The following is a 22,293-nucleotide window of genomic DNA, read 5'->3' as shown; positions in this document are numbered from 1 at the left end:
ACCAGCTGGTAATTACCAGGGTTTGTCAGAAAAAATAAATAATAACAACTCTAGGTGAAAGAAATGAGCAAATCATAACCTAATCTGACGAATTCCTTTGAGTGGCATCTCCATTTGTTCAGAAGCATCCTTGATTACCGAACAAAAAGTTTCAGTTTCTTTTTCCTTTCTAATCTCCCATTTGACCTTTGCGTTTGTTCAGAATTGATGTTCAATTTTCTGGCATTTAGAGCCAAAATGAGCTTCACGTTAACCCATGGTGACCCGGCGATGGAGAAATTGGATCATTTTGAGAGCCATTACTCTTGTGAGATGAAGAAAGGTTCAGCAAATGCAAAGAAGTACACTGGATACCTTTTCATTAGTTTGTAGCTCTTCTTCTGAAACAGGGCTGCACTTACACCTAAATTGCTGACAGGACTTGTGGAGAAAGAAACATCCTTTAAAATTACCTGGCTATCGATTTCCCCCAGAATTATTATCCAGTAGTGTGCTGAAACGTTGTTGGTTTGGCATACAAGTGCAGAAAAATGCAGACATTTTTTAAGAACGCCAAGAAGTGCAATATCAAATAATGGTTTTCTTCATCCAAACACAAGGTTGACATGTGAAACTTACAGCTAGCAAAAACATTTTTATCGACTTGTTTACATCCAAAACTTACATCCAAAAAATTAGTACATTCAAGCACAGTGAAGACACAAGCTTTAGAAAGAGTGCACCACTTACCCGAGCCCCTCTTTGAGACCACCTTTAGACTTTTGGACAATGTGATGTACAGCAGGATCAGGAGAGGGCTGGGAGGTCTCATCTTCCTCCCCTGTCCTTACAGCCTGGAGATGCAAAAATGAAAGAGGAAGAAAGAAAAAGTCATCAGTCAGTGCCTGGTAAAAGACACAGGTGCCTCCATGTCAGCGGAACATTTTCAGTCCGTGCAGATTGATGCTACAGCATCCGTGGTTCTTCAAAGGTTTGCTCAAGTACATGAGCACATGCATACTTAAAGGCTAACTAACACTATTAACACCATTTTCTGCTCTCCCCTTGAGAATCGTTCTTCTAACGATTTTCTTTCGAGACCGCAATTGAGATGAGTTATCAACAAATAGACATATTTCATGGCAAAAAAAAAACATTTCCCCTTCGATCCTGGAGAATCAATAAAGAGGTAATTATACATGTAAGATAGTTTTTCTCTTTAAAGTTAAAAGAGGGGGTGAGGGACCTTGAGATTATCACTTTGTGACTCACAGAGAAGCAACAAATATCCCACCGCTTCACTCTTCTTCTCAGGCTTTAATTGATGGAGGTGACTCATCCTTAACTCCCCATCTTCTCTGAGTAAACAACATAATCTAACATGTAGTAATTGCACTCTGATAGTCAGCTCCTGAAATAAAGCGAGTGCTGTTGAATCAGTTTGATTTTAAATGAAAATAGATCACATGAGTAATAGTTTATCAGGCACAACTGTTTGCTGATGACATAACTCTTGGAAGTCATTGTCTAACTTCAGGATAAGCTTGCAAATGAACAACTCTACAGAATAGCAAGTATGGGGTCCAGAAAAATAAATATTAATTGAATATAATCAATTTCAGTTATTTATCTTCCATGAGTCAGGTGAAAACTGTCTGTAAAGCTACAATCACAATGCCCCTTGCAATACACATTTAAGCAACCACAACCAATGAAAATCTATCACACGTGTATATTGGACTTTCGGGGCTCCATGTTTAAAACTCTTGCGTTTACGCATAGATATGCAAGTTTGTACAATCATTTTTGGTCGCTGTGTACAAAACATGTGTCCATTGAAAATGCATTGCAAGTTAAACCAGGTTAAACTTTGACCAATCGGTAATTTGGATGTGGTAATGACGTATGGATGGCATCTCTTTTCATTCATGGAGGTGCCAACCATTTAGAAATTGATCATGGAGGAGCAACTAATAATTGAAGTTTATGCACGACTGGAATTATATGACACCAGGTCTTTTATGTATTGGAATAAAGCTGTGCAAGAACAGGCCTAGAGCAAGATTCACCAGATTTGCACCACTTTGACATTCTCGCTCAACTGGTGGTGCACTAGCATTAGGTGGTGACAGTCCAGTGTGAACACCCTGGGCTAAAAACGCATTCCCCTAAGACCCCTTGTTTAGTGCGTTCTTGAATGCTGTGTCACATGCCCAATGTGAACGTAGCATAAAAGTTTTCCATCATGAAATTGTATGAGTGAGTTCCCGCCAATGGTAAGCTTTGGAATACTAAAGTGTGTCTATCATAAATTTAGAGTAAGTATGCTGTTTAAATGATTATTTATCTTCTCTCAAATCTCATCGACTATAGACTGGATAATTCTTTGGACATACAGTACAGACCAAAATGTTGGACACACCTTCCCATTCATTTGAACGGGAAGCTGTGTCCAAACTTTTGGTCTGTACTGTATCTTCATTTCAGTTTGACAATTTTTATATTTGAAAAGAAAAATTCCAAACATGTGCATGTCTGGATACAAATGTCATCTTGGATTTTTTATGAATGAATTTACTTTCTTATTTTTTTAATCTTTGTAAATTAAATAAAAAAATAATCTACAATAATTCATCAAAAATAAGTAAAACACATGTGAACACGGGGTGGCTGGCGACCGGTGGCACTTGATATGGACGGTTTCCGTCAAATTTACACATAACTCAATCAGCTGCTGCTGGCCGGCAAATCGGCTGCCACGGCTTTGTGGCCACCCAATTTTGAAATGATGTCATCCCCACCTGACACTATCGTCGTCTGCATTCATGACCACGCCAACGATTTTCAAAAAAATCCAGTGACGGCAGCTAAGCTTGAAGATTGTGCCGATGCCTCCCCATTGCGCGGTGCCATACGGTACGTTTATGTGACCGTAGCATAAGACCATTTTTCTCAACCTATTTGCAGAAAATCTGCTAACGGACTCAGACTTTTGACTTATTTCTAAAGGGGCGTGTTTTACAGTGAGGAACTCACAGTTACAAACTAGAAAACTCTGTTACATTAGGTTTTTAATGCTCTAAATGTCTTTTTCTGGCTGTAAAAAACCCAAATTCCTTTTTGCTTAAATTCTTCACAACCGATTTACCAAGCAAAACAAGCGAATTACTGACGGCTTAGCCCTTTGTCCTTTTACTCAAGGAAAGCTGCCATTTCAGCCACACATTTCTACTCTTGCCAAGGATCTTTTCAGTCAGCTAATTTGCCATAACAACATCGGTGACCCTCCCACGGATCCAAATCAAGCCGTGCTTTCACAGCCCAGTGGCGTCTAAGTTCTGCCAACCATGACATCACCAGTCTGCTGCACAGAGGGGCATTATAGTCCTTATACCACAAACATCCATCCCAGCCCACCTCATCTACCCACACCAATTCATCCTTTTTACCCTCTTTAGTTCCGGCAATTCCACCACAAAAAAGCTGTCATTGGACCACCTAAGTGCTGAGAAGTAACTTCTAAAAGCTGAAGCTGGAGTCAGCCTGACCTCACTGTGGCATTCAGGGTTGGTGATGGACAGATGGGGAAAAGTGTTGGCAGATACTTGACATAAGAGCAGCATTTAAACACTTTATGTGATGATTCTAGTATGTGGCTTGACCAAAATGTTCTCCTTTTTTCTTTTAGCCAATTTCAGCATTCCGTCCCACTACAGAGCCTTTACAGCCCTAGTGACATTTTAATGACATTTATTATCTTCACAAGTCAGTGTGAGTTAAAAAATCCAAACACAAGTTCAGTTTCTTAACCCTTGTGCTATCCAAGGCACGTTAACATTGGGAGTGGGGTCATCTGGACCCCACAAGACAGTGCGCTGAACCTTTTTCTTCAATGATATGTGATCTTCACTGGTGTCCATAGATTACACAAAATCCACTTCACTTTTATCCACCTTTGTCATGATAGGGATAACACGTCAATGTAAGGGTGGGGTCATTTTGACCCCACAAGATAGCACAAGGGTTAAGATCACGTCACACAGCCACTATATACATATTACACATTAAGGGGTGGGCGATATTGGGAATTTCGGGTATCGATCCAATACCCAAATGCCCAGTGTACCCACCTTCTGACTGCTACTTCCAGCAGGATAAGGCATCATGTCACAGAGCTGGAATCATCTCAGACTGTTTTCTTCAACATGAGAATGAGGTGACCTCAAATGGCCTCTACAGTCACCAGATCTCAACCCGATATGGTAAATGGTAAACGGCGTATGCTTATAAAGCGCATTTCTACCCACAAGGCCCAAAGCGCTTTACAGTTACAGACCCATTCACCCAGTCACACACACATTCACACACTGGTGGCGGCTCCGATGCCGAACACTGGCGCCAATTTCCCACCAGAGGCAAGGTGGGGTTCTTGCCCAAGGACACATCGACTCATGGGCGTGCAAGGCAGGAGTCGAACCTGTAATCTTACGATCATGGGTCGACTGCCCTACCCCTGCACCACGGCCGCCCCAGAGCACCTTTGGGATGTGGAGGATCAGGAGATTGGCGTCATGGATGTGTAGCCGACAAATCTGCAGCAACTGTGCGATGCTCTCAATATGGACCAAACTCTCTGAGGAATGTTTCCAGTATTTTATTGAAAAGAAATACACGTGCATATGAAAACAACCATATGCACACGTAAATGATGCCATCATAATAACTTCATCACGAACAGACATTTTGTGCAAATACATACAAAATACATGACACAGTCAGTCCACTAAATGTGAAGTTTGTCAACAAGTTTGGAAACAGCAGGACTGTAATTGATGTTCAATGAAAACAATAACCCATTGAGATCATTTACTGGTTCATTGCTGAACTAATAAATTAATTTGTCTCACTTTTAGCAGAGAATTTGCTTGATTCTACTCAAAAGCTCTGTTACTGTTATAGAATATTCCAAAGATGTTTTACAATTTGTAATAATTTTACACTTTTAATTCCAGGATGAATGGGGGAAATATACAAAAAATGTAGTGTTTAAGGTTGTTTTAACCTTGTGCTATCTTAGATGACCCCACCCTTGCATTGACGTGTTCTCCCTACCATGACAAAGGTGGATAAAGGTGGAAAGATTTCATGTAATCCATGGACACCAGTGAAGATCACAAATCATTGAAGAAAAAAGGTTCAGAGCACTGTCTAGTGGGTCTAGATGACCCAACTGCCAATGTTAAAGTACCTATGATAGCACAAGGGTTAATGTGTACCTCAAAATCTTTTTTTGCCTGTTTCTGTTTTACTTAATCTACTGCTGATGTTGAGTTGGCTCATCACAAAACTTCTGTTGAGTAGCTTAGTTCTGTGTTTTCCCCTCTGCCACGATCCCAGCTGCTTTAAATTAGTCCAGATCACAGCTGCTGTGGATTTATATTCAAGTCCTGGGTTTCCATCACTCATTGTCAGGCCCTATGGTTAATTGAAATGTACAACAGAAAGAGACTTTACTAAAACAATACCTAAAAAATAGTAATTATCATTATTTTGATGAACACATTTCATGACGTCAACCTAGAGTCGACCTTGGCAGCGTGTCTGCGTTTTTCCCACGAAAAGAAATAACATCCAAACCTTTGCAAAGATAGATGTACATACTGTGCATAGAAAAGGAAAAAGTTTTTGTCGATCACCGCTAGTTCAGCAGAGAAAATGGGTGTGTGTGTGTTAGCCTGGGGGCGGAGCTGGCAGCGCAGACTCTTCCTGGAAGGGGCGGATCCTCACTGTCATACGTATGAATGTGAGAGCCCGGTTGTGTTCGTGGATTAGGAGGAGCTGGTGCTCAGAGAGCAGAATTTTAGAGGAATTCTCAGAAATGCGTGAATGGATCAAAATACCACTTTAGGGTTGTTGTTGTTTTTGTGAGGAATGAACATTATAATACTCTTAAAAAGCCCAATGATTTAATAATTTAAGCCCTTTAAAACAACACCATAGAGGAATCAAAGAACTAAACCAAAATCAACCTAAACTTGTGTAAAAAAAAATTAAAAACCACACACAAACACACAAAAAGATAACAAAACAAAGCATGTGACATTCAGGAATGGAAAGGTCAAAACTAGAGGCTCAGACCCTCACAAGAGCAAAAGCTAATATATATCACTAAGAGAAATATTTTTCTTTGTTTAATAATTTTTATTGAGGCGTGCCTTTGATTCTTATAGTTTACTTAGACACCTATTATTTTTTTATGCAGAAGACAATTACGTGGTTTCTTCTCAATAAAAACAGGGATGCAAACTCACTTTCCCCACGATTTGGTTTAAAAATTGATTGTTGGATCACGGATTTGTTTTGGTTCGATATATGATTTGTGTATTACAAAGCAACATCAACAAAAAACCAAAAATTCAGAAAAATCCTTTATTTAATTTGCTTAAAATCAAATAATGACTAAAAAGCTTTCAGTTGGCTTTTACCAAGTCTGGCATAATTTAATAAAACAATAAATAATAAATCTTTCTGAAATTTAGCACAAGGCGTGTTTTACACATTCAACGTGAACATACTGGTGTGTAGTAGAAAGGCAACCGTTCACTTTCTCCATGATTTGATTTAATGGTGTAACATGCGATTCAGTTTTCAATCTAGAATTTTGGAATCCCATAATCGGAAGCATATATGACCAGGACCCTGAAAAAAACGCCATCACACTACACGCCATGACCCCCCTGCTCTAAAACAAGAATTCCGTAACTTTAGTTGAACACGATGACTATAAAACATTTATAAAGCAAACTTAACGGGATGTCTGCAAAGTGTATTAGGTACAGCTCAGAAGTAGATAGTTTTTGCACAGTTAGCGTCTTGTTTGTGCAGTTGAGTGCATGCGAAGCCTTGTCTCTAAGGCATCAGGAGCAGGTGTGTTTGAGGAAGCGCACACAGAGGCATGGCGTGATATCCACGCTTCAGCGGTGCATGAAGCATGCACACATCATCACACAGAAGCACACATGCCATTTGCCAGCTGCTTTTCACCACAAGATGAAGGGCACGGCCCGGGATTGCCTGCTGACTCGCCCTCGCAGAGGAGCAGCAAAGAAAATTTCACTTTTTTGTTGATCCTGGTAACGAATCTTCCGGGTTAGCTCAGTCTTTATCAAATTAAATTTACCACTTTCCGCGGTAAATTTAAGGGTGGTGCTGTGTGCACCACCCTCTGACCATTTGCTCCCATGTTCTCCACTTTTGGCTTCTTGGAATTCATTTTGAGACCGAGGAGTCCTCACATCAGGTTCTCTGTTCAGTTGCTATTGATTTAATGGACAGTTGTATCATTTCTGAGGAGGAAAGCTCCAGCGTCTCCAGCATGTCAAGCCGAACTGATGCATCGCCATAATTCAGGAATTTAATCTAATTTAAAAGGTTAGAGACCCTGCAGTGTTGTCTAACAAAAAAAGCATTTTTATTGGCAGGGCTTTCCCTGTGTTTTGCCAAAGACGTAGACTTTCAAAAAGGCTTTCTTGAATTTACAATACTAGTTGCAGTAAATCCTGTTTATCAGAGTATATTTGATGGCGTCAATTGGAGAAAACCAACTTCCTTTCCAAAACAAAATATTGTACATATCATGGAAAGTTTTGTCCTCTTTAATTGTTGGATCACACTAGAAAACCACAAACACGCACAGACAACTAAATGAAAAGTGGCAGGGGGAGGACTTTTTCTAGCTGTGTTCATATATAATAACCTGGCAACTATATTCCTTATTGAGGGTCTTTGCACATAATTTTATCATGGAAATTGCACACTAATTAGTTCTTTAAAGGCATAGCCGCTTACACCCGTCTGGGTTCTGCACGTTTTGGGTTGGAGGAGCGTCTGGTTCAAGACGCAGTTCCCTTGAGGCTTGATGAAAATGGAACGTATGATTGTTAAGAAAGTGGCAAGTGTTTCGCAAAGTGTTGATAAGGCTAATGTAAGTTGCATGCCCTACGTCACACTCTAGTCATTAGTAATACATTTTTCACTTCTACCCTTATGGCTAGATATGGGTTGTCTATTAGCAATAAAATGGGCAATCCTGTATGGAGCACGCAAGGAAAACTTACTGCCTAAACAGAATTTACGGGCCCCTTGCACAGTCCAAAGGGTTTTAGGGTATGTAAGATGGTGGCTTACAGAGTTACAGGTTTGCCCTTTTTTTTTGCCTGTGAGGAGTCCTTATCTAGCCTTAAGGGCAGTTGTGACTAAACCATAAGCAACTCTGTTCAGTACAGACTCCGTACTGAAGCCAAACTGTAAGGCTAAGGAAACACCGGGCATGGGACAATGCGGATTCTTGAAGGCACATTTACCCCCATAGTGGTCACACTGGACAAGCAGGGAGGGGCTACTTCTTCTTTTTCTACAGTTTACTAGTGCATGTCCACAAGCTATGGTTGTAAGAGTCTTCGTGCGAAATGTCGAAGTGGTGCAAATCTTGTGAATCTTGCTCCAGGCTTTTTCGTTCACGCTCTGTTCTGATATATGAAAGACTCAGTGCCATAGAATTCTGCCTGCATAGAAACCAAAATGATGAATTTCTCCCTCATGATCAATTTTCTTTATTAATTTCAATCATGTCTGAAAATCTTTGGTGTTGGACCGGACGGAAAAGGAAAGAGGGGAAGAAGAGAGAGGGACGTTAGAGAGAGGGGGGGTAGGGGGTGATAATAGGAGGGGAAGGGGAATAAGACCATGAAGCAGCATAAAGCAACAAGTTTACTGGTTGTTAATCATTATGGTAAGGTTCAAATGTAGAAAAAAAAAAAAAAAAAAAAAAAAAAAAAAAAAAAAGGGGGCGGAGCCTGTCCACACACACACTCAAATGTTATAAACACACCCACATGTACCCAACACACATTGATCTCATGATCAATTTTCAAACAATCGATGAATGAAAAGGTATGCAATTCATACATCACTTTCCAATCCAATGATTAAAGTTTGACCAGGTTGAACTTTCAACACGTGTTTAATGGCCATGCGATTTGTACACAGAGCCCAAAAATGGTCATGGAACCTTGGGTAGCTATGCATGAATGCAAGAGTTTTGAATGCGGAAGTCTGAAACATGCAATTACACACATAGACTTTTCATTTATATTTCTGCTTTTCACAAAGTCCACTTTGAACATTAGATTCTGGTTTAAAAATAAAAGGAAAGTACAGCTAAATATTAAATATCACCCTGCATTTTTACTTTTGATAAAGAATCATTTAAAAAGATGAGTGAAAAGAAGAGAATACACACAAAAAACACATGAGACAACACACACTCAGAGATAAACACACAAAGGGAATGAGTCATAGGTGCTTCTGTGTATCACCGTGTCAGAGACGTTCATGCTGTGCTGGGAGAGCTGGAGCAGGACACACTGCAGCTAACCTCACTGTACGTCTGCCTGCTTCGACATCTTCTCAATATGATATGTGCATGTTTTCCCTCCGCTGTCTGCCAGATGTGTCACAGCGTGAGTCAAGCCCCATGAGCTTTATTGGGTTGTAGTGAAGTTAATCACTGGCTCAGAATATGTTACAAAAAATATGGAAAGCTTAGGGAACAGTCGTTATAAACACGTTTGACCGCTTTTGACCACGGCCAGCCCGGGTTAATCTCTGGGGCCTGGCTATAGGTGGTAGAAGTTAACAAGGAGGGGGCTGTGAGCTGTGCCCTGCTTTAGTCCCAGCATGCACCTCCTTACTGAGTAAGATTAATTACAGCGCAGTTCTAAGTCAGTCCGCTCTCCTGCTGTTCTCCTTGACACGCACACATGAGGAGATTGTTCGATCACGTATAAAGCAACAGTATGCTGTAATTAACCGGAGGGTTTCAAGGAAAACCAAAGGCGTTCCACTTCTGGCTGGTCATGAGCGGATCTGTGGGCTGTTGAGCTCTGAGCTCAGAGACCTTCCACCAGCGGCGAAGCATTCTCGCCCAGTTGTTGTTGATTGCTTTCAACCAGGTCCCCGGTGCTCAGGCCATTGTCAGCTGTCCAAGGCTGACTGGCTGCAGAAATGCTTCCATGCTCCCGGTCAATGCCGCCTTTGATGGAGAGCAGGGGCCAACACCCTTCTCCCTCGTTTAGTACACACACCCCACTGGGGGCAGTTGAACCACTAAGGATGCACATGAAGACTACAAACACTTACAAGGACCACCTACAACCCCACATACACACATGTACACCGCCTCACACAAATTTATAAGAACATTTATTGGTTTTCAAGTAAGATATGAGGATTTCTAACCTCATATAAATACTACTTGTTGAGCTACTTATTCCTCTTCAAGCTACGTTCAGTGTGTTTAAGAAACGTCTATGTAAATGTGGGTACATGCACATTTGAGGCGAGTTTCAGGCTTGTGCATTCAAAACTCTCGCATTCACGCATGGCTATGCATAATTTTAAGACCAAATTTGAGCTTTAAGCACAAAACACAAGGACATTGTTTGAACTTTAACCAATCAGAGACTCTGATTTGGTAGTGCCTTATGGATGGCATCCCTTTTTTATTCATGGAAGTGACAACCGTTTGAAAATTGATCATGAAGGAGAAGTGCGGTTGTATGCTGCCTAGATTATATGACACCTAGTCTTTTATACATCGCAATAAAGTTGTAAAATGGTAAATGGCTTGTACTTACATAGTGTTTTACTGCCTTCTCAGAAGCCTCAAACTGCTTCACAGTCCCATCCCCCCTTGCAAACACAAACACTCACACACCGATAACGGCTCTGCTGCCAAACACTGGCGCCAACTTAGGACAACAAGAACCAATGTGGGATTTACTGTCTTGCTCAAGTACACTTCAACACAAGGGTGCAGAGTGGGAACCGAACCTGCAATTTTCCAATTAGACGTCGACTGTTCTACCTCAGCACCATGGCCAAAAGAAAAAGCCTGGAGAAAGACTCACAAGATTTGCACCGCTTTGAAAATTGCGAACCAAGCCTCTTCCACGTGTAGGTACATGCGCTAGTATAACAACAGTCCAGCGTGAACCCCATAGGCCAAAGTAAAGAATCCATGTTCATGAAGGTGCGTCATCTGCCCGGTGTGAGCGTAGCTTAAGAAACAGGTACCAGTGCCATGTAGTGCTGTGTAAATAAGTCGTGTGTGAATAGGTAAGTCCCACTTAACTCCCAAAAGGAGGAACTTGAGACTTGTAAAAATCGTTTGTATGTCTATTTTTATATGAACCTTTGTCAGTGTTTCAGGCGTTTGCTGTAGTTTTATTTGTGCGATTGTAGAAACACCATCATGTGACATTATTTTCATTATTTTCATTTCAGTTCATTTACAATGAAATGCTTAACTACCAGTATTCTTTACACAGAAGACTGGAGAAAAGCAAACTGTTAAGTTCAGACAACACACAAATACAAACTATATTATAATTATCTCTTGCTTCAGGAGAACTCTGTTTTAGCCCAATTTATAGCCACAGGCTCCTCACTCCACCTGTGTAAGAGAAATAGCTTTATAAGGCCACTATTCACTGTAAACTTTGGCTGCACTGAAGATATTCAGATTGACATAAAAAGGAGACATCACCATCAAAAAAATAAAATGAAATAATAATATAAATAATATTGAATATGATTGTAACATGGGTTGCTTCTTCAATTTCGAGGCAGTATTAGAACAAGCAGATGAGGAAACACTTAGCTAAAAGCTAAAGGCTTAGGCTTCATTAAATGCTTCCCATTGCAGTCAGACTTATTAATTTAGAGTTGAATTAAATGAAGCTGTTGTTTTAATTTCAGTAAGATTAGATCTTATAATAATGTGAAATAGTGTGAGAGTTGAGAAATGTTTTTTTTCTACTGTCATGAATACTCAAGTACTGAAAACAGTAATAAGGAGTGAACTTCTACTCTGCTTTCAGCTGCAAAAAGAGAGGCAGGAATTTATAGACATGCCTGTGCTGTTCGTTCTGTAAGTGTGGGAGGGGCCAACAGCAGCATCCCCTCCCTGTTGGTTCAGATCATTGGCTGTACATGAGACCTGGATGAAGTAAGTTTAATGTTGCCAATAGATAAAGACTTACTGCCGGCTCCTATGAAATTATGTCACATGAGTCGTGTTTTTTTTTTGTGATATAGACGTCACCGTAACAGAGCCAGCAATCTTCAGTAAGCAGTGATTGGTCCAAGTCGCTCTGAGTCATAATTTCTATGGCAACCAATCTCGCCAATCAGAGGAGCGCTTGTTGGAAGGCCACACCCCTTCCACTTGAAAGTGGACTGGGGAAAATCTGTCAATCGAATGTTTCAAGTGTTCAACGTGAGACCACCTACTTTTATTGTGGCATCTGATTAGTTAGATTATAATTTGAATAATTGACACTATGAAAAAAATATTGTTAAAAAAATGAGCAAGATCATGTTTAAAAAGGAATCAGAGCAAAAACTGTTATTCTGACAAATAAAATGATTGAGTAAGAACGGTTTATTTGGGATTTTAACTTTATGGAACCAGCGGATACTTCCTATTTTGAATGCAAGGGGGGTGAAGGGTTACTCTGTCCAGTTATCCTATAGAGTCAATGCTTCAGATAACAACCAGAACAGGCCTAAAGATGGTGCATCTACACTTCTACACTTCTTTGTTTAAATTAGACAAAATAATTGTTAGTTGTCTTTGAACAATGATGTTGAGCAATGATGTTTACCTGTGAACACTGATACAGTCATGCAACATGAACGACCGGGATGCTGTAGGGTTCAATTGTGTTTTAAAAATGATAAAATTTAAATTTTTTAAGATGAGGAAAGAGAGCTGAGTTTTTATTCTCAGTTTCAAACCAGTGTGCTTTAAGGAGTGTCTGTATCCTCGTTGAAGCTCAACATCTCAAAGAAAATTTAAGAATTTGTCACTATTTCAACTGGCCCACTGCAATTAATAAAATACATATTCATACTCTTTATGCTGATGGCTTCTTAATAGATGAAACCAATGGATGTGGTAACATTACTATCCTCCTATGTCTACACTTATCAACATTTATTACACTAACGATTAATACAGTCCAACAATCCATGTCAAAACCATGAAATATCACGTGTTTAAAGCTAATAGTCATTTAAATATAGATTATTTACTCTTTTCCACATCTCTCAAAGATTATTTCCTTATAATTAAGTTCACTTTAGTCCATGTAAAGACTAAACAGTAAGAATTAATGCCACAGTGTTTTAATAAGGTCAAACAATATATGGGAAAATTCAAGTACTTTTAAAGTTGTTAAAGTGTTATTGGTGCTTTATAAAAACAACAGTTTAATTATTTATTATTCTGATAGTCGCAGTACTTAAATATAATTTAGTCTAAATATGTTTTTTCTAAATCATGCCTTCACCAGTAATCTGATAACAAATTTTCATATTCATTAATTTCTAATATTTTATTCAAGGGTGCTTGTTTCACACAGATGGCGTGTTTGCAATTACAGCTGATAACTGTTCTTTCATTGCCGTTTGATGGTGACATAACTGTGAAATGAACTCCAGGTGTGATGCATTATATACAATCCCTTGTCTCCTAGTATCTTTCTCCTCATCTCTGTTCTTTTTCGCTCTCAAACACACTCCCACAGCACTAATGTGGGAGGAATGAGGTCAGTCTTTACCCTGAAATAAGTTGTCCTTTTGTGGTGAATCATGTAACCAAGCAACAGAGCTAAAAGTTGTTTTAGCTTTGTTAGATTGTTTCACTCATCAACTCAAATAAACACGAATGTCACCAAATAGCTATACATTATTAATGAATAACATTATATCCATCATGTAACAATGGACTGCTCCATTTCGATGCATTAATTTGAAAGGGCATCCGTACAATTAGTGTGATGCAGGGGATATGTTTAAATGTTGTGCTGTTTTGAGACACAAAATCACCTGTTAATGATTGATAACTTGTGTATTATATCAGCTTTTGTTTTAATAAAATGTTAGTGTCGTCAGCATAAAACTGATTTCTGATAGTGTATTAAACAATTAAGCATTAGAAGCATTACTAATACTGAAACTGTGTCTGCTTCCGGTGGAAAGACACTTTTCCCAGTGTGTAAACCGCAGAAATGAGGACTTGAGACTCAGGTTTGAGTCCCACTTCAGTCCCACAAGCAGGGAATTGAAAATATCGTTCATATGTCTATTTTTTGATATCTCTTTGTCAGCGTTTCAGGTGTTTCCTGTAGTTGTTTGATTATAGAAGCTCCATCATGTGACCTAAATCTACAAACAAACACTTGATTTGACTAGAGTCCAAGTTAAAGACTTGGACTTGTATCTTTTGTGGAAAGAAAGCAGGATATAATAAATCATGGCAAGAACAAAAAAGCAGGTATTATGTATGTTTTCCATAAATAAAGAAATAAATTCTTCTCCCAGTGGACAGGATGTGCCATCCATGAGGGGTTTTTGCCCGGAATGTGCATTTAAGCTTTGTTATCCATGACAGTCCATCCTATTGTCTGGAGGAGCCATCGTCGAGCCTAAACGAGCCCAGTAATGGTTCCCAGCTCCGTCCCCAGGGTCTTGCCCGTTTAAAATCGATTCTCTGCTTGACTGGGGACAGGCTGGGAATGGAGAGAACTGCAAAGTCGGAGAAAGCAGCAAAGGAGGAGGCCGAGATGGGCCACAACAGATAGGAAAGTAGAAAATGACCTGTATGTTTATTAACATGTGATGGAAAAGTATTCATCTGCAGTCATGTGCTGCTTTTTTCATATCAGTTGCACTAACATTTTTCATTTGAGTACCTCAAATCTGTTTAGGATTTGTCTTTAATTTTTCTTAGAGTTCATTTTCTAAAGGATGATGTTCTAAATTTGGTCGGTAATTACAAAAAAACCTCTGTATATTGCGGGGAAAAAGGCTTTTCAGGTCAAAACAGTGAAACCAATCTTCTTGCAGCGTCCTGTTTTGATCATTTCGCTCTCTGTGTGGTCTGGGATAGTTCTGACAGAAGGCAGAACTCTGGGAATGCTAACAAGATGCTAAAGGCGACGTTCCCTTTAGGACAATGAAATCAGTGAAGCAGAGAGCAGAAACTGGACGCCACCTCTGTACTAATCCTTTTAGACAGCCCAGTCCTACATGAACAAAAACTTTCAATGAAACAAAGAAACGGAACACATGAAAAATTGTCTTTTTAATCCTAAATATCACAGACTTAAACAATATTAGAAATACCAACAACCCATTTTTAATACATTAAATGTACATTTTTTTATACTGTAGTACTGTAGTATTTTTTTCTACAGTTTTATACTGCATCTTTGGCAATGTAAGTAACACTTAACACCTTTTGATTTTCATTTGATTTGAAATGGTTTATTTCAAGCAATCAAATAAGAATACTACACAAAAACATTACAATCTTCAGTTATACATTAATACAATGATGTATAAAACTTAGGATAATTAAACATAAAATTAAAGATTGCTTGAAAGGGAGTGGAAGGAAGCAAATTTATATAATCCCACCCCTTTTTTTTTTCTTTCAAAAAATTGCATTTTCATCAGGAGGCCTAATATATGGAATTCATTCTGGCTGTGTTTTTTACAAGCTGCCACCATGTGTTGTGTTGTGTTTATTTATTTTTTTAATGGTACTAACCTAGTAACAGTAACATTTGTTTTAGCGGTATCCGTCTTTTTGTTTTTTTGGTTGTAGTTGCAAACAACGTTGGAAGTTACTGAGTCCAGCTTAAGCCCCCCTTAAGCTACAAACACACTGGACATGTGACGCGTATTCAAGAACGGGCTAAACGTGGGTTCTTGAATCCTTTATGATCATGGAAAAGAAAATGTATTTCTTTGTTTTAATGAGACAGAAACTCCTAGTCAGTATCTTAAACGCTCAGAAAAAGCCATTGAATTGTAATTCCTCATGTCCACTTTCTCCACTGCAACGTGAAAACGTATTTAAAAGCTTGAAGCCACACAGATACACACAGACAGTATCACTGATTGTTCTCCAACAATAGCTGGATCCATACCACCGCTGCAGTGGGTTCTCTAAGAGCATAAAGAGCCCACAGGGAGCGGCCCAGTTATCTCAGATGGGATCTTATTGCAGGATTAAGTGAACAGAAACAGAACCTTTTGACAGTTCCGTGTAGTGTGTGCGTGCCGGCGCATCCGCCTGTGTGTTTGCGAGCATGAGCCCCCTGCTGTGAGCTTATTGAAGGATTTGCCTGAAGAATATGGAGAGGACTCTGTCAGTTGCAACCTTGGCATGTAAATAGCCCCGGCTTTTCACAGCCCGTGTGCTCGTCATCCTCACTGTGGCGGGTCTTATTTGGCTACGTAATTCTTCGACATTGCCGTCATATGACTGCAAATCCTTACAAATACAAGCAGAAACGAGGGGGGTGGGTGGGTGGGAGGAGACACAGGAGGAGAGCCTCTGTGACAGAGCATCAGCTCTCTCTCCCTCTGCCCACCTTTCTCTTTCTCCTCGCAACCTGCACAGGCTGCTGCGGGCTGATCCGCACTCGTGTGTGGATGGAAAGAGAGGGGCGGGGTGGTGGTGGATGGAAGCGCGAGGAGAAAAAGAAGAGGAGTGAGGGAGGTACAGAGGGAGGGAAGCATGACAGGAGCTCCAGGACTGGGAGGAGTGCCAGATCACTGCTAGAGCCAAGAACAGGACTGACTGGACCTGTGTGTCAAACCTGCGCACACACAAATGATATGATAGATGAACAAACACCGTCATGTCACGACCTCTGACACACACACACCAATGTCACTCAACGGAGACAATATCCATAATTCAACGCACTCTAAGTGTGTATATCCCGCAAATCTTTCCATCCCAAGCAGAAATTTGCGCTCCTCTTGCTGCGTTGGGTTGCTGGCATGTGTGTCCTCCTGACTGGAAGCATGTTTAAAGACCTTTAACGGTTGGCTGCGACATTGTTCCCTCTCATTACAGACCAGTGGCACTAATGGCCAGCTTCCTGCACACAATGTGCACCAACATGAGGGATGGATGTTCAAAACAGGCCAATATTTATGGTAGTCACCACTCCCCAGAGACTCATTGCACCACAACACAGGCCACTGCAGCTAAAGTGATTGCAGGGGAGCTTAAGAAAAGGAAAGAAAACCCCATTTTGTTCTCTTTTCCTCTTTATGCAGCGCTCTTTCTTTAACTTTGTAGACGTTTGTGCTTTAAAGTCCCACTCTGATCATACCTTGACCTATTGTACAAGTGGTATTTTAGTTATGATTATGCCGTCTTCAGGGAAAATGGAAAAAAAACTGGACATAGTTTCTGCAGTAGTTCAGTAGAGAGTCGCTTATGAGTTGTGGGCGGGACAGTTGGCACGGAGTTCCCTCGTGTCCCATTATCCCTTTGTTTACACTCTCCTGCTAGCTTACAGCCCCTCACACTCCTAACCTAACAATGGGGGTACAACAAAAATGGCGAGCAATATTGGAGCTATCCAGCCGTACAGTTCTAGGATTCCAGCTCAGACGAGAAAAAAAACAAAGACGTACATGGATCTGGTCAACAAAAGTGGACGCATCAGAATGGAGCTGACTGTAACTTCCATGTCACGTTTGCAAGCTTTTCCAACTGTGTTTTCTCATCTGCTCCTGATTTACATCGATTTGAATAAGGAAATGCTCAGAAATAAAATTTGAATCTTCATTTTCTTTATATGTGTCCTCCAGCATGAGAAAAAGGCCACAAGTACATGTTAAAAACACAGAAAAACACCATTTTCATCAGTGTGGGTCGTTAAGGCTCTCTTCATTTATTTGAGGGAATTTCTTCATCACAAAGGTTAAGCGTTCCAAAAAGACGGCACGGGAGGAACGACTGCTTGAAAGGTCAAGCAGTCGTTCCTCAACTGTGGAACTTAGTCGAGTGTTTTAAAACTCAAGTTAGATGTTTTTATTTAGAAGAGCTTTTGGATTCCCTTCCTCATCTTTTAGCTATCTTTTATTTGTGTTTTACCAATCATACTAGAGTATGTTTTGTTGTATTTACCTACAGTATTTGCGGTTTGTATTAGTTTTATCTTGTTTTAACTTTGGGAGTTGATCTGTGAAAAGTGCTACATGAATAAACTTCTACCTATTTACTCATTTACTTGTTTTAATCTTTACATTTTGTCAATTTTATATTTTGCAATGCAATATATCTTTGGATTTTAGATTTATTTTACGATCTTTTTTTAACCCTTGTGCTATCCTATGGGGTCCAGATGACCCGATCCGTACATTGACGTGTTCTCCTACCATGTCAAAGGGTGATAAACGTGGAGAGGATTTCATGTAATCCATGGACACTAATGAGGTTCACAAATGATTGAAAGGTTCAGCGCACTGTCTTGTGGGGTCTAGATGACCCAACTCCCAATGTTAAAGTGTCTAAGATAGCACAAGGGTTAAGTAAAAATAGTAATAATAGTTTCAAGTTGAACAAATTTCCTCCTTTGTTTTTGAACCATCATCTTTTACACTGCTAAAAATCCCTGCATCTAAGTACCATGACTGCTGGGATTTCATTTCAGCACTTCCTGCCATAAAAATGTAATCATTCAATTACACCTTTAAATGAGATTTTCGTTTGTGAGAAAAGGAGATTTAACTGGTACTTTAGTGAGGGAAGGGACACGGAGGACCATTTCTTTTTTTTTGTTTTTTGTTTTTTTTTGCACCTCATGATTTGGGTCTCTCCTGATATCAGGTCAGTTGAGACTGCTCATATTTCAGTTTTGTCCCAAGGGGTACTGCTACGGTTTACCCAGATCCAATGCAAAGTGACAGCTGAGTGAATGATTCCATTACAGCTGGTGCGGTCCACACAATGGCAAAAGGCAGCGTACAAGCGGCCAGGAAAAATAATATTAATAATAATAACGAGGTCAGAAGTAAAATCCTTTCACATTATTATGCAGGAAATAATCAATGTTGCCCAAATAGTTTACTTTCTCCTATCGGGGCTGGAAGTCATGTTTCTTTGCACTGTGAGGAGCTGTGAGGATATTTTGTCCTCCAAACTTAATGAAACCACATACAGTTTGTCTTCCAAATAGCCAGAATAATCATAATCCAATGGGGCGGGCTAATGTAGAACTCGGAGGTAATCCTTGAAATGATGATGTGTGTGTCTCCGTAAAACTGAGATAAGATACTAGAAATAGGCTCCATTCAGAAAATGTCTTTATCCTTAATAGAGCTGCTAAAGTGTTAGCTGTGGGGAGGATGACTTTGAGGAGACGCCTCTGAAACAGAGGACAAAATGTCTGACAGAAAACGAGGTGGGATGAAAAAATAAAATAAAAATCTCCACATGTTGAATGACAGGGAGTTAATGAAATGCTACAGATTAGATCATGTCGGGATAATGTTTGTGGTCGATCTCATTAGAGATCCACTCACATCTCCATCGGATAATAATGCCGAGAGGCCAGAAAGGAAAATGATCTAAAGCTCTTTGCCAGTGCAACAGACTGTTTTTTGAAAACGACCGCACTTCGTCCATTAACAGCGCGAAACACAGGTTCATGACAGAATCGCAGGCCAACCCATGTAATGCTTCTGGAGGAAAAGCACAGAGCAGAGGCTCTAAAGGGGAAATCATAAGGATAAAGCTCTGCAATTAGCAGCAAGACTGTAAAGACATATGCAACCAACACCAGAGCTTTACTGTCAAATGGATGACAATTATTAGTCATTCAGAAACATGCTAGCAACCTAAAACTGTTAGTCTGTTACTTCTAAAGCTACGGACACACTGGGCATGTCAAGAACACACATTCTTCAACGCACATTTAGCCCATGGTGTTCACCCTGGACAAGCAGGGAGGGCCTTCTTCGTCTTCTTCTTTTTCTACTGTTTACTAGCACATGTCTGCCACCTACAGTTGGAGGAGGCTTGGTGTGAAATGTCAAAGCGGTCCAAATCTCGTGAATCTTTGAAAACACAAGACATTATTAAAAAAAAACAGACACAGGAGCCCAGTACGATTTCTTGCAAGGCGAGCCAGAAACAGACAAGCGAAGGTATGTGGAGGAAAGAAAATCCCGACACAGTAGCCTTCAATGTGTAGGTGGACAAAATTCAAAGTGCAGTCCTAAAAAACAGCAGTTAGGATGATAATAAAGAAAACATACATCAACAATCTTACTCCAGGCTTTTTTCCTTCACAGCTTTATTCCGATAGGTGAAAGACTTGGTGTCAGAGAATTCCAGCAGGACACAAACAGCCAATATTCATTTCTCCAACATGATTAATTTTAAACCAGTTGGTACTTCCGTTAAGGCCATGTCATACAGCCACATTTTGCGTGCATACCACCGATGAAAATTGGTCATAAGTGAATACACGTGGAAAAAGTGAGAAAAGTTCTGGTCGTTATATGAAATTTTCACAGGTGTATCACAAATGATCTACGTTAAAACCACTGACGAAGTACGAATAAACCACGCAAAGAACACGCAAATTAACATAAAAGCCCAATCTAGGCCAAAACATAATTTTAACGTGATATGTGGTCCGTATATGCGATATATAATGTATTCATCGGCGTGAAAAGCCTGTTTGAAATACGTGGAACGGTTGTGGAAAGCCACAAACTTGCACCTCGCAGAATCACGCACAATTGCGTAAGATTTATATAATAGTTGCATTTAAACCATGTAAAATATGAATCACTGCGTAATTCTCAACCGACCCAAAGTTTTGAACAGCTCAAAACTGAATTCACGTCGGCCAAAACCCTTGACGGACGTTTGGGCACAACGACAAATGACAATCGCTACACTTTTACACAAGGATACACTTTTAAATCACGTATGTCACGCGTGTATCACAAAAGACTTAAATGGAAAAAGTGGCTGTGTGCCTTTAAATAAAAGGGACGCTATCCATACGCCACTACCAAATCTACGTTCCTGATTGGCCAAAGTTCAACCTGGTTTAAATTTACGCACACTCAATGGCCATGCATTTTGTACGCTTATATTTATGGTTAAGGTTCTCAAGAAAAATTTTCTAATATCTATAATTCATTAAAGGGAAAAAAAACTCAGAAAATAGTCATTATTGTATTATCAGTAGATAATGACCTTCAAAACTCCAGTTTTGCAGTTCAGAAAAATGTTCTCCAAAGCTCTGCTTCAGCTTAGGACTGTGTCATAAAATGACTGCTTTGCTACAATAGTTATTTTTGTTTCAATAATTCATTTTTTTTTGTCTTTCAGCATATGAAGCGTCTTTTTAACTCCCTAATCATGAACAGATCCCATAAGGATCTTAATAGAGTTCACAGATACAGACTGCAGGACATATTTCTACAGAAACTCTGCAAACTATAAAAAAAAAGAAAAGAGTACTAATGTGCCCCTTTAGTTACATTACGATTTCAAATTAAAGGTGATTACATGCTGCAATAATCCAATACCTTAGAAAGGTCTTTCTCCATTCATTCTCAGACAAATTTAAGGCAGAAAGCTCAACAAGGATGCAGAGACATTTTTTTCTTTCTGCTCCTTCCCTCGGCTCCCCTGGTGGGAATACCAATGTGTTCCAAAGTCAACTGAAAGCTATAACTTCATCAGTGTGTCAGGGGTCTTTAAAGAGGTCTCCTCCCAGTTGGAGACACCAGTCACACCTTCTCATGAAAGTCTCCAGCTGGCATTCCTGCCAGTTTCCCAAAGCCACCCAAACCGGCTGCTCTCAGTATGAAATAACAGCAGCTGTTCTCCAAACTCCTCCCAGATGTTTGATCTTAACAGCCTGTCTTTAAAAAAGAGACACCAGCCACCCTGCTGAGAAAGATCTGCCTTATTCTGAAGAAAACAGGTATTCACGTTGATGGCCCTAGTGACTGTCCAGGAAATGCTTTTGCAGCTTTATTAGATCATGCTGGTTGTACACGAAACGTAAATGAACCCACTCACTGTCACAAGCACAGCCTGGACCTTGTTGTAACTCATGGTATAGAGATTAGCCAGCTGAGTGTCCTTCCTCATATCCCCATCATTCCAGATCACTTTCTAATTACCTTCCAGTTTACATTAGAACATGCTACAGCTTAGAATAACATTTTCTGACCATTTTGTATCTGAGTTTAAACTCACAGATCAACCAATGCTTGGTAACATGCTGAGCAAATGCTCTGAGACCAGCTCCCATGCTGTCCCTCGTCTCTGGCTCGTCTCTGCTCCCACACTTGGTTGTGGACCCTGCCTCTGGCTCGTCTCGCGCCCTTCAGCCGTCCACAAACTCC

At 40.1% G+C, this 22,293-nt stretch overlaps 1 protein-coding gene across 4 annotated transcripts in view; it reads right to left on the bottom strand.

The window, feature by feature from the left end:
* The window catches only part of LOC101171037 (interleukin-1 receptor accessory protein-like 1-B), a 231,567-nt gene that overhangs the window by 201,428 nt on the left and 7,846 nt on the right, over nucleotides 1–22,293 (bottom strand). For all 4 annotated transcript variants that reach the window (XM_023950643.1, XM_023950644.1, XM_023950645.1 and 1 more), the window contains exon 2: nucleotides 730–833. In XM_023950643.1, the coding sequence (XP_023806411.1) occupies nucleotides 730–811 (82 nt within the window). In that variant the 5' untranslated portion in view covers nucleotides 812–833. The remainder of the gene's footprint in view (nucleotides 1–729; nucleotides 834–22,293) is intronic.

Source organism: Oryzias latipes, chromosome 21, assembly GCF_002234675.1.
Source record: "Oryzias latipes chromosome 21, ASM223467v1".
Lineage (NCBI taxonomy): Eukaryota > Metazoa > Chordata > Actinopteri > Beloniformes > Adrianichthyidae > Oryzias > Oryzias latipes.
Note: the sequence above shows the minus strand (reverse complement) of the source record. Positions and strands in the feature narration are given on the sequence as shown.